The 14,479-nt window shown below is 33.9% G+C and overlaps 1 protein-coding gene across 1 annotated transcript; it reads left to right on the top strand.

Moving 5' to 3' along the window:
- Window positions 1–12,066: 12,066 nt before the first annotated feature.
- LOC120188140 (cyclin-A2-3-like) lies at window positions 12,067–14,261 on the top strand. The gene is made up of 9 exons (XM_039191655.1): window positions 12,067–12,151; window positions 12,586–12,678; window positions 12,975–13,108; window positions 13,258–13,333; window positions 13,463–13,539; window positions 13,618–13,651; window positions 13,722–13,871; window positions 13,958–14,092; window positions 14,162–14,261. Exons 2-9 carry the CDS (start codon window positions 12,613–12,615, stop codon window positions 14,213–14,215), a joined length of 726 nt encoding a protein of 241 aa, XP_039047586.1. The 5' UTR covers window positions 12,067–12,151; window positions 12,586–12,612; the 3' UTR covers window positions 14,216–14,261.
- The last annotated feature ends 218 nt before the right edge of the window (window positions 14,262–14,479 follow it).

Here is a 14,479-nt window from a genome sequence, read left to right as displayed (position 1 = left end):
TGAAACGAGGATAAATTCAAGACAATTAATATTTCCTTCAACCGAGGACGTAACCCCTCTACAAACCACTCACAAGTATTCTTCTCTGTAGGAATTAACTCGACAGCAAAGCGGCTCAACTTATTGAATTCACACTCGTACTCATATACAGTGTGATTCCATTGCTTAAAATTCATGAACTCTTGCTTCATTTGACGAACAAATTGATCTCCAATGTACTTATGCTTGAATTCTTCTAAAAATAATGACCAAGTTACTTGGGCAATAGATATCCTCAATGTAACATTGGTCCACCAGATCCTTGCTTGTCCTCTCAACAAGGAAATTACACCATCCAGCTTCTCAGCATCGGAACAATGAAGTCCCCTAAGCATGACCTTCACGTCATTAAGCCAAAGGTCCGCAATAACAGGACCTTCATTGGCTTCCCCTCTAAACTCTAGAGCTCCTAATCCCTTCAACTCTTTCGCAACATTCATTTTTTGGAGTTGAAGTAACAGGAGGTTGGAAACGTGTATTTAGGTCGTTGAAATAAGGAAACGTGTTCCAAACATCATTGAGATCTTTACAGTAGGTAACATTATCGTATGTTTTGCAATTTGCTTGATCCTGTTCACAAACAGTCGAACATAAATATGTAGGAATCATAGACAAATAAAAGTCAGCAAACTGTAATGAGATTCATCTTACCCAAGTGAATAGAAAATGGTCAGACGACAAAGGTAGTTTTTCAAGTACAGGGTCGATATTATGCCTGAGATTGTAATCAAGTTTGAATGTTAACATTTAATTGTATATTAACGATTTTGGCTACAGTAATGCAATTGGTCAACAGTTTTAACCTCATCTTGGAAGACCAAATGACAACAATAAAATTGTCTACACAAAAATGCATAAATTCATATAATCATGTTCTGAGGACAACATCTACAACATGAAGAAAATGAGATTAAAGTTCTAAGCTTATATGTTAAAATAATGGATACAAAAGAACAGAATTAAAACCTTTTGGATGTCTTGGGAAGTAGGCAATGGCACTATTGACATAAAAAATTACAAGTTTTCTTACAGGCGGCGTTGCAGATATGATATACTTGTTTGGATCATCATAATCATTATCATCATCATCATCTTCACCATCATCATCTTCATCGTCATCTTCATCTTCATCGTCATCTTCATTGACCTCTTGGTTGTCCACATCTGTTAAAAGAAAATAAAATACATTTCAGAACGTGTAAATGTTTAGAAACATAAATAATTAATTACCTAATTCGTTTGATATCGTTGACGTAATTTGTCACGCAACATGGAGACTTCATCGCGCAATGATGAAATATCGGCTCGCATTCCACTCACAAGGGAATCAATATGCTCCCGAAAATTGACCATGTATTCAATCACCGTCTTAATTGTGACATCCTCTCCAACTGGAGCTTCTTCCATCATTGCGTCTCTAATTGGTTGGTCGTCTTCATGGTCAATGGGGTCCATTTCCCCCATCTTGATCTAATCTGACCTCCTTGACACGCTTCCAACCGACTTTTTCAACAAAATCATATCCTGTTTTTTTAATAAATAACATGTCAATCTTGCGGGTTAATCGAATAGGGGCGTCATGCAAAAAATCAACTTCATTCTTATTCAACATATGGGTGATGACACATCCATATGGTAGTGGAGTTGAAATTGTTGCTCCTTTTGTGACCATATATACAATTGTATTAAATATCAGTTTAGCAATTTTTGGAGTCGTTTTGGATTTATACTTTGCTATCCAACAATAATCGCTGTCTTGAATCGTTGAATGTTTTCCCCCCACTAGGTCGGATATACCAAGTGAGCATTTTGTGAAACACTCTCGACTCTACATCTAGGTGAATTGGGTTATTTCTAAAAACACGTTGTATTGTAGTATCTATATTATTTTCATCTGAATCCCCTTTATTCTTGACACCTAGACCCTCTACAATAGTTTCCTGAGATATATATATCCTTCTCCATGATATTGGTATTAATTCTTATTATATTACTCTTATTAGGCTTGTGCTATAAGGAAACATTGTTGTAGAAGACTCTAACTAGGTTGGGGTAATATTTTGGTTCTACACCAAAGAATTCAAGCCAACCCCAAAATATAAATGTAAATTTAAAACTAAATGCATATTTATCATCAAACAAGATTCTCAGGTCAATGACACGTTCGGGACGAATCTTCCTTACTTTAAAACTTGTCTTCCATATTTCTTTCTCCGTATCGAATCTAAAGTTTACAGTTTCGAACGACCTGATTTCATCAGAAGAAACGATTGTTTGAGAATGAGGTTGTGGTTGAGAATACATGGGTTGAGAAGAGCTTTGAGAAAGACCGCGCTTCTGACGCTGACGTTTTGGAGCCATTTTGGGTGTGGATGCTATTACATTGGAACACAAACACATTCAGGAAAAAAAATCCAATCTGGAAATCAATCAAACCCATAAAATATCGATAAATTTACCTAAATATCTGAACGTCACTGTTATGATAACGCTAGTATTCGTCAGAGAGGAAGATTTCTCTTCTACCTTTAGGTTTAGGATTTTTCGATTTGGAGTTTGTATCGATTATAATCTATAAATAATGAAGGAAAAAAACACGCGATATTTAAAATTGTATCGACACAAATCTAAAACGTGTCGATACATTATGTTCACCTATTTTCTCATAAAACCAGTAAATTTATACCGGTTACATTGTAAATTTACCTATTACATTATAATTATCAGTTTCGATGTTTTTGGGATCGAAACTTTTTATTAAATGTATCGACACTTTATGGGTGCACCCTTTTGGGCATTCCTTCTGGACAAACAATATCGACACACAAATTTCATATGTGTCGATACATTATGTAGACCTATTTTCTCATAAAATTGGTATAGTTATACCGGTTACATTGTAAATTTACCTATTACATTATATTTATGGGTTTGATGTTTCTGGGATCGATATTTTTATAAATGTATCGACACAAATGCGTACATCATTTTGGGCATTCATTCTAGATAAAAAGTATCGACACAAAATGAGAAAGTGTCGATACATTATGTAGACATATTCACACATAAATCCGGTATATTTATACCGCTTATTACATTATAATTATGGAAACTTTACGTTTGGGCATTCATTTTGGAAACTTTACGTTTGGGAACCATAATGGACAAAATGTTAGAAACAAATATTTGTGTTTATTAATTTTTTTATTAAAAAAGTCTATTTTACTAACTACATTGTAAATTTACCTTTTACTTTAAAGTTATTGAATTTTGTAGTTATTGTACATACCCTCAATATGGAATGGCCTTTCAGTCCCGCATATGATGACAATTATGATGACATTTGGAATAATGCAGACAACGATCTCCATATATCGTAAGTATCAACATGAATCTTACTCTGTATACGAAACATGTACAACAACCCACTGCTAACTTTTCTCATCTCATACATAATTACATTCACATACAAAATTATAAATCGTATACAAAATTATAAATCTTATACAAAATTAACCCTATATTATATCGCTTCTTTTTGTTATTCTTGTGTCTCATGGCTGCTTTTGTTATCTCTTGTCTTAGTTGATTTTGATTATGGCTTACGAGATCGTTTAATATTCGCGATTGATCCCACTCTCCAACATCCTATATTCAAATTGTCAGTACGTTAAGTATTGTAAACCACAACATTCAATCTACGACTTTTAACAATTTAACTGCAAACGAATTTTTAATTCCACTTACAAAATCACCAGTTGCCCCTGTAGAACCGATCGATTCCATCTACATCATCACATACATGCCGCAATCATATATGTTAGAAAATTTGAAAACCACAAATGTCAATTATGAAACCTGCATAAATTAAGCTTTCTATTTATGATAACATCTCATACCCATTCAATTGCTCATTCATCTTATGCTCAACAAATTTGAAGTTTTTCAAGGGGAACTTTCCTAGAGATCCACATTATTCTACCAAATTGTGTGTCTTATTATAACTATCTAATATTTTCATCTGCATTAAAAAATATGAAGTTATGATCCAAAAAAATTATGCATTATAATTTACATAATGTCCTTTCATACATACCAATCTCTTAGCATCATTCACTCTCTGTTTATCTGCTTCAGATGTAAACAGACTATCATATATTGTTGCAACATGATCTACCATATCCAACACCAACATATACCAATGTGAATTAAGGTAGTTTATTGTGATCATGATCTGCAACAAGTTTCCCACCTAATTTGACAAAATTCAACATTCTATATCCGAAAACATCATTTGCAATTCGTATGGTGTCTTACCTTCTCACAGTCGGTAAATTTCACATAGTTACCCAATATGGGACCCCAAAATGTAGCAATACTCTCAACACTCACTTTGTTGTTAGCATCCAACGCCTGTTGCTGCAATTACATGACAATCATTATTAATTTACCGTCTATAACACTACTTTTCAACATTTATTAATTTAACTCGCCGCTAAGTGGTATAGAAGGTAGCCAATCCTCCGGAGTGACTTTTTCGAATCGTAGCATACTATCCAGGCGAGCAAATCAATAACCTAACAAAATTAATTACATAATCAGAACATATTCAATAGGTTTTAACATTTTGTACTTTCTACTTACCACATCACCAACCTATTCCGTAGGCTTCAACGTTGCAACGTCAGATACATTAGCGAATTGATTTCCCATTGAGATTACAGAATATCTATATGAATCATTAGGATTAATATCTTGTCATGAAATATTTAAATATCACTCACAAAACAATATATTTCACTTACCCCGATTCTAACCCACTATTCCATAAATAATCACAAAATGCAGCTTCGATGTCATCAATTCCGCTTGGAATATCCGCTTTTTCAACCTACAATTTTGCATACAAATTTTTGTCACAACAACATGATAAAGATCAAATTAAGTTTTCTTTTATTCAACTTACCTTATGCTTCTTCTTCTGGGGTGCAGGACATTCCGAATCCAAATCTGCATCTATAACACTCCGGTGTATAGATCACATCGACATTCCTCCTCCTCATTTCCTCAATCTTTTCTTCTTCCTCCCTCTTTTCTTCTTCATATTTTTTCAGTTCATCGTATTTTTGCTCTACATAGCTCTTCATCTCTTTTATTTCACCCTTAAATTTTCCCCCTTCATCCAAGTATTCATCAACCACCCCCTTCACCCTCGTAAGTTCACTCCTCAATTCCACAACCTCCTTCACTACTCTATCAATTTTTTCACCTGTCACCATCTTAAGTTCACCCTCAACACCTCAACTTCTTTCACCACTTCACCCCTCAACACCTCAACTCCTTTCACCATTTCACTCCTCAACACCTCAACTCCTTTCACCACTATCTATTTTCCTTCCACTCCCCCTTATGCCTCTCAAGTGTCTCTTCGACTCTCTCAAGTTTCTCTTCGACTCTTGATTGTCTTTGCATGATATCAAATTAGATTTTTTATATCAGCCAATTCAGACATTAAAATGTCGAATTTACTCTGTTTTCCTCACCGTCACCCCCAATACAACCATATCTTCTTCCTTCTCCTCTGCCTCTACCCCTTGCCAATAACCTTCAAAATAAATTACAATATTAAGACATTGATTATATTCTTAATATTATTTAATTACATTTATTACCTTTTCTTGCTTCCTCGGTCTATCCAACTTCAACTACGCCATCACTCTAACTACCTCTTCCTTCCCCCATGAACGGATGCGTGCCACTCCGGTTCTTTCATAAGCTGGCACTGTCTCACAGCCCGACCAAAAATCAAACAGTGCAACCTGCATTTATAATAAAATTTATAATTTTATATAATAACTATACTATTATTTTATATAAAAAACAAAAACGTTCATCAACTCATTTACCTCTAAGATTGCTATGCACCCTTTGAGATATCTCTGACTGTCCTTTTTAAAGGTGATTATTGATCCAATCAATCTCGAATGGACATATTCAGCCCAATTGAATTCACCCTTCAAGCCTTCATCGCAAATGAGTTTCATATAGTTCTTGTTCGTTGACGTATCACCCGTTGGACAAAGAAAGATCCCGACAAGGTACAATAGAACTCGGGCCTTCAGCTCATCCTCCCCCCCGTAAGATCCACTTTTGATTTCCTCTTCAAGCTCAACATATGTCACCTTCTGCTTCAAACCATATTTGGAGGCAAGTGCTTTCCTATTCTTACTCTTAAAGACTTCTACAACACTTTTGCCTTCATTTCCTACCCCCTAAGACGGCTGCAGCACATGGGATCCCAAGAGGAAATGAAAAATCACCATATTTAGCAATACATTGTTTAACATCAAATTGCGCCATCAAGGATCGACATAATTCCCTCCGAATAGGTCGATCCCTTACTTCTACCAACGATCCAAATCCCATTTCTCCTAGCACATTCAACTGACCCTTCTCCTTAAGGTGTTTAATTAATGAATTTACCCTTTTAATACTGCACCTTGTTGACACTTCCTACATTTTTTAACAATATATAATGTTATAGTGCTTATATATTTTGTATCAACGTATTTACATGTTTAATGAATACCTTCTTTTCATGTGCTTTCCTCCATTCTTTGTATTTTTCACTATCCATCTTTGACTGTGCGATGTAAGGTTCCTTATCAGCATCACTCCTCAAATTCCATTTCTCCAACACATCATTTCTCACCTAATATTAAGCATAAACGTTTCTTAATCAATACATTAACGCTAAATAATACTCAATGTTAATTTCAATTTATATACCGAACCGATGTGTTCGCCACATTCCTTCACCCTTTTGCATTCGGTCATACTGTCAACATTTAAAATTTGTCATCAATTTAAAGTTCTTAAATACTTTAATCCAATTACCATTTCAACAATAATAACAAAAAGATATTGATACTTACTAGAAGTACATATATCCAACATTTGGTTGCTTTCGAGTCTCGGCCTCAATTTCAAAGTCATCCGTGCCACCAACAATTTTTTCACCCATTGACTCCATTTTTCCTTAATATATTAGTTTATGCAAATCAAATCAAATACTTGTTACATACACTTTATTCAATATACAAATATAGATAATTATTCTTGTGGTAAAACGGTTTTCTTCACAAGAATTTGAATGGCCACTACAAAATGTGTCGGCACATTTATACGACCTAAAATATAATTTTCTACCTATAATATTATATACAGGATCCATTTTATTTTTTACCTATAATATTATATAATCGGTCTCAAATCCTTCTTGGCTTCAATTCGAAATCCCCAAACCAAACAAAAAACCCCTAATCCCTATTTCCTTCAAACGAATAGGAACACTCAATACTCCAAGTATCGACACATTTATACAACCTATAATATCATTTTCTACCTATAGTATTTTAATAAAAGTATCGATATTTATATTTTACCTAGAATATCAATTTCTACATGTAATCGGTCCCAAATGCTTCTTTACTCCAAAACCCCAAATAATACATAAAAATCCTATTTCCGATTACTGTAATAATAAAAAACTAGGGCTTTGATATGTACTTTTCGATTCGACTGCAACAACAAACAAACAAACTTCGCTTTAGAAACACCTTTTGAAATACAACAACAATTACGCTTCGATTTCAAAAACTCGTCTGTTCTATCTATTTTTCAGAGGTTATTTAACTATGCCCTTCATATTTTCACCGGATATGTTATTTATATTTAATCGATACAACTACAAAAGTGTCGATACTTTTATGTCAAGTGTCAATACTTTCGATAGTATAATTACCTATTTCTTTGAAAGTATCGATAATTTATTACGCGTACTTATTAAAATATCGACACTTTCAATATATCCGGTAGCTCATTACCAGTTTTTTTTATTTCGAGACCGGTTTTGTCATATTTTTACCTGTTATATCGTTATGGATCGATACATTTTTATAAAGTACCGACACTTTTTAGGCGCTAAAACTACTTCTTTTTTAAATTCAATAAGTGTTGATACTTATATTAAAGTATCGACACTTTCAATATATCCGGTCACTCTATACCGGTTTTGTTCTTTAGAGACCGGTTTTATCATATTTTTACCTGTTATATCGTTGTGGGATCGATACATTATTATAAAATATCGACACTTTATAGGCGCTAAAATTGCTTCTCTTTTAAATTCACAAAGTGTGATACTTATATTAAAGTATCAACACTTTCAATATATCCGGTCGCTCTATACCGATTTTGTCCTCTAGAGACCGGTTTTGTCATATTTTTACCTGTTATATCGTTGTGGATCGATACATTGTTATAAAGTATCGACACTTTATATGCGCTAAAATTGCTTCTCTTTTAAATTCACAAAATGTCGATACTTATATTAAAGTATCGAGACTTTTAATATATCATGTAGCGCTTTACCGGTTTTGTCCTTTAGAGACTGATTTTGTCATATTTTTTCCTGTTATATCGTTATGGATCGATACATTTTTATAAAGTATCGATACTTTAAAGGCGTTAAAACTGTTTATCTTTTAAATTCACAAAGTGTCGATACTTATATTAAAGTATCGACACTTTCAATATATCTAGTAGCGCTTTACCGATTTTGTCTTTTCGTGACCGGTTTTGTCATATTTTTCCTGTTATAATGATGTGGATCGATAATTTTATAACGTATTGACATAAACCGACAAGCTAAGTTTACCGGTTGCCAAATTTTTTAATATTTCTTCATGATTTAGACCTAAACATTATTATTACTCAACATTTCGGTAACGCTAAACCGAATTTATTAATATCTTTAATATATTAGTAACGCCGTATATTAACCTACCTTCATATATATATATATATATATATATTATATATATGAGACAATCCCTATTTAAATGGAATCCCAACAACCACAAAATCAGAACCAATTTAGTGGTAGCATGAACTAAAAGTAAAGTCTTGAGAGTTCACACTTAGTCAAACGATCAGATCAAACCTGAAAACCAGCACATAAAATATCCTTAATCCAATTTGCCTTATTAGTATTATTTAATTTCATTTTTTAAATTTTAAGTTTAAACTCTATCCCGCTCACAGCTCACTTCACTGGCTCTCTCTTCCTTTTCTCCATAACGAGGGGGAAAAAAAAACATCAAACATTTTTCTTTCTGTTTTCTAAGCTTGAAGGGATGTTTCTTTGAGCTTAGAAAAACAAAAAACAAGGTCAAATTTGCAATCTATACACATTCATTTGATTCTTTTCAATACCCATTTGCAGAAGCTTCTTTTCTTGTTGTTGTTTGAATTTCAATGTATGATGCTTAAAAATATCACCAGATCGATCTTGGTTTACATAAATTTTCAATCTTTCAAGGGAAAACGGTGCTCGAAAATATATCTTTTCTGGGTTTAAGGATCTTGACTTCTATGGATGATTTTATTTTACAAGTTCTTCATATTGGAAACATTATTTAGATATACTTTTTTTTTCCTTTTTTTTGTTTAATCTTGTTGAAAATCTCCATCTGCATTAATGTTGATTATTGATTGTTTCAAATGGTTTTTGAATTTTTGCACGTGTTAGTTACCCTTGATTTCTCTCCTTGTTTTAGGTTGTTATTTCCAGTCCTCGTATCAAAAGCTAGAGCCAAAATTTGGAAAGATTTCAGATCCATGTTATGTTTTCTAGGTCTTGCTTCTTAAATAATTCAGGTTATAGTGGATTTGTACCTTTATCAAATTTTCAAGTTCTTAAAGTTTAATCTGGTCTGTCTTTTCTTTGGACAAATCTTTTAATGTATTCATTTTTCTTGTTTTTAAATTTCTGTTTATAAATTATAGGTGAAATGGGGTTTCATAAAAAAAGCATTGCCACATTACAGATTGTATTTAAAATAACATGAAAGGAGAACAAAGTATGTGGTTTGGTAAAGCTATGGTAATTTCAAGTTAAAACCTGACACAACAAATTAAGTATGTGCGTTCTTCTTGTTTCAAATTTGATGTGCAAAGGTTCTTCTCATGCCATTATATCTCCCATAATTTGTTACAATGTCGCATTACATGCCTGTTAGATCTATGTTCAGATTTCCATATGTTCGGGATATATGTTTCAATGGAACCTTGTTGTTTCTCATGGATGCAGGTTGGGATTTTCTAGCTTCATTTTATTGCTGTGGCTTTGGTTCTCAGAAACTTGTAAATATGAGGAAAGAAAATGTAGTTTCTGCTAATTTTGATGAACTTAATGGTCGAATCACGCGCAGTCGAGCTGCTGCGTTGCGTGCTTCCGGACAGTTGCCTCGTCTAAATGCACCTAAGCAAGAAAATATGAAAGAAAAGCCTCGGATGAAAACAATATCGATGCACCTGAAATGCAGGTCTTAAGCATAAGAAGAGAGCAGTTCTTCAGGATGTCACAAATGTTCTCTGTAATAATTCATATAGGAACTGCATTATGCAACCAAATCCAGGTAACTTCCCATACTTGATTATAATATCAATTCGATTGTGGTCTTAAATATGTATAGTTTTTTAAAAATATACTGTATGCATCGTCGACCTGTTCATGAAAGCTGTATCAGCTAGATATTGTTTATAGTTCACATGTTGATAGATATTTTTGTGATTAGGATTTACGATTTCAATACTGCCAGGCTAGGAGCAGCAAGCAGGCTAGAAAAGGGTCAGCCAATTCTAAAGTGGCTCCATATGTAGCAGCACAATTCCAGCCAACTCAAGCCAACTTACAAAACGAAGACATTAAACAGAATGCAAAAGTACAACACAAATTAGAAGTTACATGCTCAGTTAATGTGAAAGAAGATGCTACTCTTCTGTTAAATAGCGTAAATGATGGTGTACATTACCGTTGGCTTTCAAATCAAAATTCATCAATGCCTCCACGATCGCAAATCCATCGTCAAAGAAATGGTTAGCTTTCTTCTTCTCCCTTACCTCCGAAGTTGATACTTGACAGTGAAGTTCATATGAAAGAATGCATACATATTAAGTTTGGTTAGCACGGGGGAAAGTACATCTTGGAGGTAGAATTTTGTATGCTTCAATTTTTGACATTGAATGCAATTGTTGAACCCACGTTGATAGAAACAACTGTATTAAGTAAATTGTCATATGAAGTATGAAATTCATATTAATAGTAAAGATCTAAGACATGAAAAAGAAAAAATTGCAGATCAGCTCTACGAAAGGAATGAAAAGTAAAGATCTAAGACATGAAAAATTGTCATATGAGGTGCTTTTAAAACCAAATTTTTGCTTCCATTGTACAAAACAGGACTTCTCATCAATGGAATAATGGACAATGTTTTGAAGGAAATAAACAACAAAGCCAAAATGACCTTTATTTCCAAACTCTATAAAACCCAAGCAATCCCGGAAAGCCAGATTATAAAGGTTTTAGGCTTTTAGCTCTTTGTATTATCTATAACTTTATAAGATTAGGAAGCAAAAAATTAGAAATGTGGCGTATGCACTACTTAGAAGGATGAACAAACTGATATTGCATAGGGTAAAGTAAATTTCTGGTCGATGTGGCATATTGCATAGGAGAGACCAAAGAAGATAAGTTTGCTGGTGATTAACAACGATAAGAAACTATTAGAACTTGAAGAGAGGTTCTGGTCGATAGGAATGATTGGACGATCATGTACTGAAGTAAATATTTCTGTCTTTGTTCAGTTAGCCATCCAATGGCTTTTCGGTTAACACTATCTATGTTGTAGTAAAATATGAAATCTCTTGGAGACTTCTCATAGTATTACTTCCATAAGACTAATTTTTGGAAACTTATTTGTTAAGCAATATGTAGTGCTAGGATTACTGCTTTCTTTGTTTGGTTAATGGTTATAAGCTGGAGATGTAGCCATATAGGTTGATATATGCTTTTTTGTTTTTGTTTTATATTTCTTTCTACTACAAGTACTGGCTTTTTTGAAATGATTACTTCAGAGAAAATTAGATTTTCTGGGACCTCGATAACAACTAGTGACCGGATTTTGTCGACATTGATTTGGATAAGAAGGATCCTCAACTGTGCAGCCTCTATGCCCCAGAAATCTATAACAAATTGCATGTTGCGGAGGTATGTTCTATTTATGTCATTTATCTGTTATACTTCGAAGTCCCCATTTCCATTAATGTTCCTCTAAAAAGAAAGAACAAAAGAATTTCATTCCCTAAAACAGAAAAATTGGTAAAATGAGTTACTGCCTCAATCTATATCTAAAATGTGAGACTTGGGGTACTATGTTGCTCTAATTCTATTTTTCTCTTACAAATCGATGTCCAAACTTGCGTAGAGACATGGATATAGGGATATTACCTCCACATATACGGACACATACCCATATCTGACATTCACACTTGAATGCAAGAAGCTTAGTTCAGTTACATATAATGTGTGCATCCTGTCTCATGGTGTACTTTGCAGCTCTTCGTCTCACTGTGACTTTATTAGTACCCAAACCCTTAACTAGAACTTTTGATGTTTGCATTTGGCTAAATCACTTTCTTCAGCTTGTTCGCAGTCCATATCCTAATTTTATGGAGACAATACAGCACGATATCACTCAAAGCATGCGAGGGATTTTGGTTGATTGGCTTGTGGAGGTTAGTTTAATACTGTTTAATCACATTGATTCAACTGGTTGATGTTTGTGGTTCAACATCGAGTTCACTTGTTGATAACCATTGGTGTATTTTTATCTGTTTATAATGGCTATTTAATGTGATTGGCTTGTGGAGGTTAGTTTAATACTGTTTAATCACATTGATTCAACTGGTTGATGTTTGTGGTTCAACATCGAGTTCACTTGTTGATAACCATTGGTGTATTTTTATCTGTTTATAATGGCTATTTAATGAAAGATGCGAATGGTAAGTGGAAGTACTGACTTGATATTCAGGTATCTGAAGAATACAAGTTGGTGCCTGACACACTTTACCTCACGGTGCATTTAATTGATTGGTTTCTCTCTAGAAACTACATTGAAAGACAACGACTTCAACTTCTTGGGATTACTTGCATGCTAATAGCGTCGTAAGTGCTTCCGCATACATTGCAGAATTTGTTGCAGTCAAGTATTCAAAATTTTCAACACATATTCAGATATGAAAATCTTAGAAAAATTTGCATTTGCTTTCCTATTGTAATTCTTTCTTACCTCAATTTTCTCTTTAAACTTGAAGCAAGTATGAGGAAATATGTGCCCCTCGTGTCGAAGAATTTTGCTTCATCACAGACAACACTTACACCAAAGAGGAAGTATGTCATTGCTACTATTTGTCTTTTGTTCATCATCAAATATCTCACTCCGAGTCTTTCATTTTTCATGAAGTATTCGTGTCCGACACCCATCCACCCTATAACCAGCTTACGATAAGGTCTTTGCAGGTGCTAAAAATGGAGACTCATGTATTGAAGTATTTTGGTTTTCAAATATATGCACCTACTGCAAAAACTTTCCTCAGGTATTTTAGGCTAATCCAGAAATCTTTAAGCAAATAATTAGTCTGGAAATATTTATTATTTTTCTTGGTTCTTTCCAGGAGATTCTTAAGAGCAGCACAAGCTTCTTACAAGGTACATATTTAGTTTAAATTCGAAATCGGATTTTCAAATATTTAAGCTGGAGTTGTTTTACAACATGCAGAGTCCAAGCATGGAAATGGAGTACTTGGCAAATTATCTAGCAGAGCTGTCACTAACTGAGTATGATTTCTTGAATTTGGCTCCTTCCATGGTGGCAGCCTCAGCTGTATTTCTTGCCAGATGGACATTGGATCACTCATCTCACCCATGGGTCAATCCTCTTATTCTTCCTGATTTCTGGGTTCATTTGGTTGGATTTGCATGCTCATTTCCCCCCCCCCCATTTTTGTTCTGCAGAATTCAACTATTGAACACTACACGGCTTATAATGCATCACATATTAGAAACACAGTTGTTGCATTGCAAGATTTACAGTGGAACACCAAAGGTTGCCCTCTAACTGCAATTCGCACCAAATACAAGCAACCAATGGTAATAACTTCTTCATACTAACATGGAATCATTCTCAAATGCTCACTAATGAGGTTGTTGTTGTTGTAGTTTAAATCGGTGGCAACCTTAAATTCTCCTAAACTGCCTGAAACACTATTTTGAGACAAAAATGGAGACTTTCATGGTGGAAGATTTCTGCAATTTTGTCTTAATCTAACATCTTCACGTTCATGTTCCCATTAGAGGTCCTCAATTTCCAAAACTCTAATAATTTTTCTTCTTATTCCACTTTTGCTATCACTCAGATTAACGTTGTTTAATTGTAATGTTTGTAAGAGGATGAGAAAATTGTAAAACGGCTACGTGAACACAACGGGTGATAGCCTCAATTGAAATAGTTTTTTTTTCTAAAAAAGAAAATTTATA

The sequence above is a fragment of the Hibiscus syriacus genome, unplaced genomic scaffold (genome assembly GCF_006381635.1).
Source record: "Hibiscus syriacus cultivar Baekdansim isolate YM2019G1 unplaced genomic scaffold, ASM638163v2 tig00004046_pilon, whole genome shotgun sequence".
Lineage (NCBI taxonomy): Eukaryota > Viridiplantae > Streptophyta > Magnoliopsida > Malvales > Malvaceae > Hibiscus > Hibiscus syriacus.
This window is presented reverse-complemented; position numbering and strand designations above follow the sequence as displayed.

Excerpts from the sequence above, each read along its gene's own strand:
- LOC120188140 (XM_039191655.1), top strand. The coding sequence starts at position 12,613 with ATGGAGACAATACAGCACGATATCACTCAAAGCATGCGAGGGATTTTG. Across the intron at positions 12,679-12,974 it reads TGGTTGATTGGCTTGTGGAG|GTATCTGAAGAATACAAGTT; the intron begins GTTAGTTTAATA and ends CTTGATATTCAG. Across the intron at positions 14,093-14,161 it reads CCAAATACAAGCAACCAATG|TTTAAATCGGTGGCAACCTT; the intron begins GTAATAACTTCT and ends TTGTTGTTGTAG.